Source organism: Monodelphis domestica, chromosome 1 (assembly GCF_027887165.1).
Source record: "Monodelphis domestica isolate mMonDom1 chromosome 1, mMonDom1.pri, whole genome shotgun sequence".
Lineage (NCBI taxonomy): Eukaryota > Metazoa > Chordata > Mammalia > Didelphimorphia > Didelphidae > Monodelphis > Monodelphis domestica.
In genome coordinates, this window is record NC_077227.1 from 720,377,216 (window position 1) to 720,380,616 (window position 3,401).

Here is a 3,401-nt window from a genome sequence, read left to right on the forward strand (position 1 = left end):
CCTAGGTTCAAATGTGTCCTTAGATACTTCCCAGTTGTGTGACCCTGGGCAAGTCACTTGACCCCCATTGCCTAGCCCTTACCACTCTTCAGCCTTGGAACCAATACAGAGTATTGGATCCAAGACTGAAGGTAGGGGTTTAAAAAAAAGTATTTGGGAATATCATGAGACATAGAATTCCCATCCTTCTATACTCTTCTAATGTTGTAGGTGGGGCAGTGGATAGAGATTTGGATTGGGAGATGAAATACTTGAGTTTCAATCTTCTTTACGTAATTTATTAGCTATGTGGTCCATGTTAAGTCACTTGCTCTTTTTCAGCTTCAGTTTTGTAATCTGTAATGTAATTGTAAAAATAGTAGGATCATAAGTGTCAGATAAGCTAATATATAACTTTTTAAATTATATATATATTATATATTTGTAATATATAATATAAATAATAATAATAAATAATTATATAAATATTAGCTATTGTTATTATTGCCTGAAAATCACTTAAAGCTTGCCAGATGAGTTTTTTCATAATGCTTCAATTCAAATAAAAGTAATAATGTTTTTCATACTTAGAACATTAAATAATAAGAATTAATATGTCACAGAGACTTGTCTCAGGCTGAATTTATTAGAATAAGATGAGAAAAATGAGATAAATAATGCTAAGAATCATCACTCATATTTTACTAGCTCTTCAAAGTTTGCAAAGTAATTTTACTCCTAAATTATTTTACTATATAGGTAATACTATAAATTTCTCCCCATTTTACAAATTAGGAAATTGAGTTTTGTATAATTAAGTGAATTTGCCTAAGGCTGCACTGTTAGTTAATGGATTTGAAATAGGTTGGTTTAACAAAAGAAGATGTAGTGAAATGAAATAATATATGTCCTAGGATAAGAAACTGAAGGGAGAGGTTTATTTTCAGGAAAAAAAAGTTGAAGGGGCTGGAGGGGAAAAGGCCTTGACAATGTTGTGTTTCTGTCCTTTGACCACCTGAAGGAGACTCACTCTTTGAAAATTGTGAGTGGGTCTGATTTCTACTAGGGAACACGGAGGGAAGAACTCCTACAAATATGTTGAACCTTGAGCATGAGAGGGCTCCTCTTTTTATTTGCTGTTTTGCATTCCCTCTTCCCCCAAACTCCTCCCTGCTGTTCAAAATCTTCATTAAAAGCTCTGCCCTGTAGGGGAATGAATCAGCACTGGACAGAGCTCAGTGTGAAGATGGCATCCCTCACTCAGGTCCTCTGCCTCCTGCTTTTCTGGCTAGCAGGTAGGAAGCACAATGTGTGGAGGAGATTATGAAGGATGGGAGACTGGGAGAGTTTCTTTGCAATTTGAGTTTTGCCACATTCTGTTTCTCAGTCAGAACAGTCTTTGAGAAATGATTTAGAAGTCAGAGCAAAGGAAATTTGTGGAGATGAATTAATATATTTCAGATTTCAGAGATTAGTGGCAAGTTTGGGGAGGGAGCAGAAACCCCTTTTGGTTCTCTAACCTCAAATTTCTGTTTAATTCCAGGTTCCCAAGGGGAAGTTGTTCTGACTCAGTCCCCAGCCTCTGTGTCTGTGTCTCTGGGAGAGAGAGTCACCATCAAGTGCAAGGCCAGTCAGAGCCTCTTACACAGTAATGGGAACACTTATCTCTACTGGTTCCAACAGAAACAAGGAAAATCTATTAAAGCACTGATCTACAGAGTTTCCAATCTACACTCTGGGGTTCCCCCTCGGTTCAGTGGCAGTGGGTCTGGCACAGATTTCACCCTCACAATCAGCAGTCTGGAGCCTGAGGATGCTGCCATCTATTACTGTTTTCAACACACTCACTGGCCTCCTACACAGTGCTTCAGCCCTGAACAAAAACCTCCCCATATCATTCAGTCCTGACTCAGGGGAAGAGCTGCTTTCCCCTGAGGCCTAGGCTCACAGCAGCTGCTCTCTAATGTCAAAATAAGGACTAGTTTAGCCTTTCTTTTAGAATCTCTATGTTCAGTTCCTATTATTTACTCCATTGCTCAAGAGGAAGTGTGACATGAAAGATCTCTGGACAAAGGACCTCCGCTTCCTCCAGCTGAATGATACATTGTTTTACTGTGAAATTTTCTTGGTTCAATATTCCCAATAATGTTACTCCAAAATGTCTTGTGATGGGAATTTGGCTGAGGTGACTTTTCTAGTTGGGCCATTTTTCTCCCTAAGTAGAAATGTGTGTTAAAATAATTTTGTTAATATGGAGTTCATTTCCCAGAATCCTTTTCCTTTTTGTCCTCATGTTGTGTCCTTGCCTGTATAGATAAGTTTTGTAACTCTGCCTTCTCTGTTCTCTCTCTCTTCTTCCTTGTGTATGGTCTGGGAAGTTCCTCTTTAGTAAAGGGTATTACTTTCCACTACCTCAAGTTTTTATTAATAAACCTTATAAAATACAATACTTGGCATACTGAATATTAATTTTTAATCTTAAACTATTTAGATTCAAAATAATGTGAAACAAATAAAAATCTTTTCTGGCAGACTTGTCCCTCAGATGCAGAACACAATATTTTTTTCATTAATGGAACCAGTTCTTAGTACATAGTTCTCTACTTTTCTATCAGTATTATGAGAGAAATTTAACTCAGGGCTTCACTGAAATCTAGGTAAACTCAGTAATGCAGCATTATACTTAATATTACAGTTTAGGGACCCTGCCAATAAGTTAAAAACAATAGTCTGGAATGTCCTGTTCATGCCCATGTCCCAATAAAGCTTTCCTACAAAGCTCCTTTTCTAGATATTCATTTCCTCACCCCACCCAACTCTGATGCTTGTGATACTTAGAGGCTCTCCTGGATTTTTATACTGAAAATGCCCCAACATCCCTTTCCAATTGTTTTGTTTTCTGTTCTGGAATACTGTCCTAGGGACCCAAAGATTCCACTGTCCTCCCTTGATGTGTATGAGCCAGAGGGCGAGCCAGTGGGCCAGCCATCTATGCAGGACAATGTGAATGGCATCTGTCAGGTGGGGATCAGCTGTTTTTGCTTCTTGCCATTACTAGGGTTAGCCTAAGGACAGTTTGGAGAACAGGAAAAATTATAGGGTCACAGATTTCCTTAACAGTCCAGGGACCCAATCTAATTTTTTAAATACTTATGATACTAAATAGATTTTTCCCCTGGTTACTCCTTTCTGAATCAGTCTGAAATTCTTCTCCATCATTTCTTCTGTTTCAGTAATATTCCTTTTAATGCATATATGCTGATTTGTCTAGGTATTCTGAATTTATAGATATGCCACAAGTATTCATTTGTTGCCACCACAAAATGAGCTGCTCTGAATATGTTTGAATGCCTGGCTCTTTCCCTCTGCCTTTTATTATTTTTTCAATATATAGGCTTTGTAATGGTATGGCTGTTTAGAGA

General features: G+C 37.8%; 1 gene segment (V, D, J or C); it reads left to right on the forward strand.

Annotated features, from left to right (window-relative positions):
• The first annotated feature begins 1,169 nt into the window (after positions 1 to 1,169).
• LOC100027562 (immunoglobulin kappa variable 2-30-like) lies at positions 1,170 to 1,887 on the forward strand. The segment is given in 2 exon segments: positions 1,170 to 1,274; positions 1,523 to 1,887. Coding segments are annotated over 2 exon segments (447 nt in total).
• Positions 1,888 to 3,401: the final 1,514 nt, after the last annotated feature.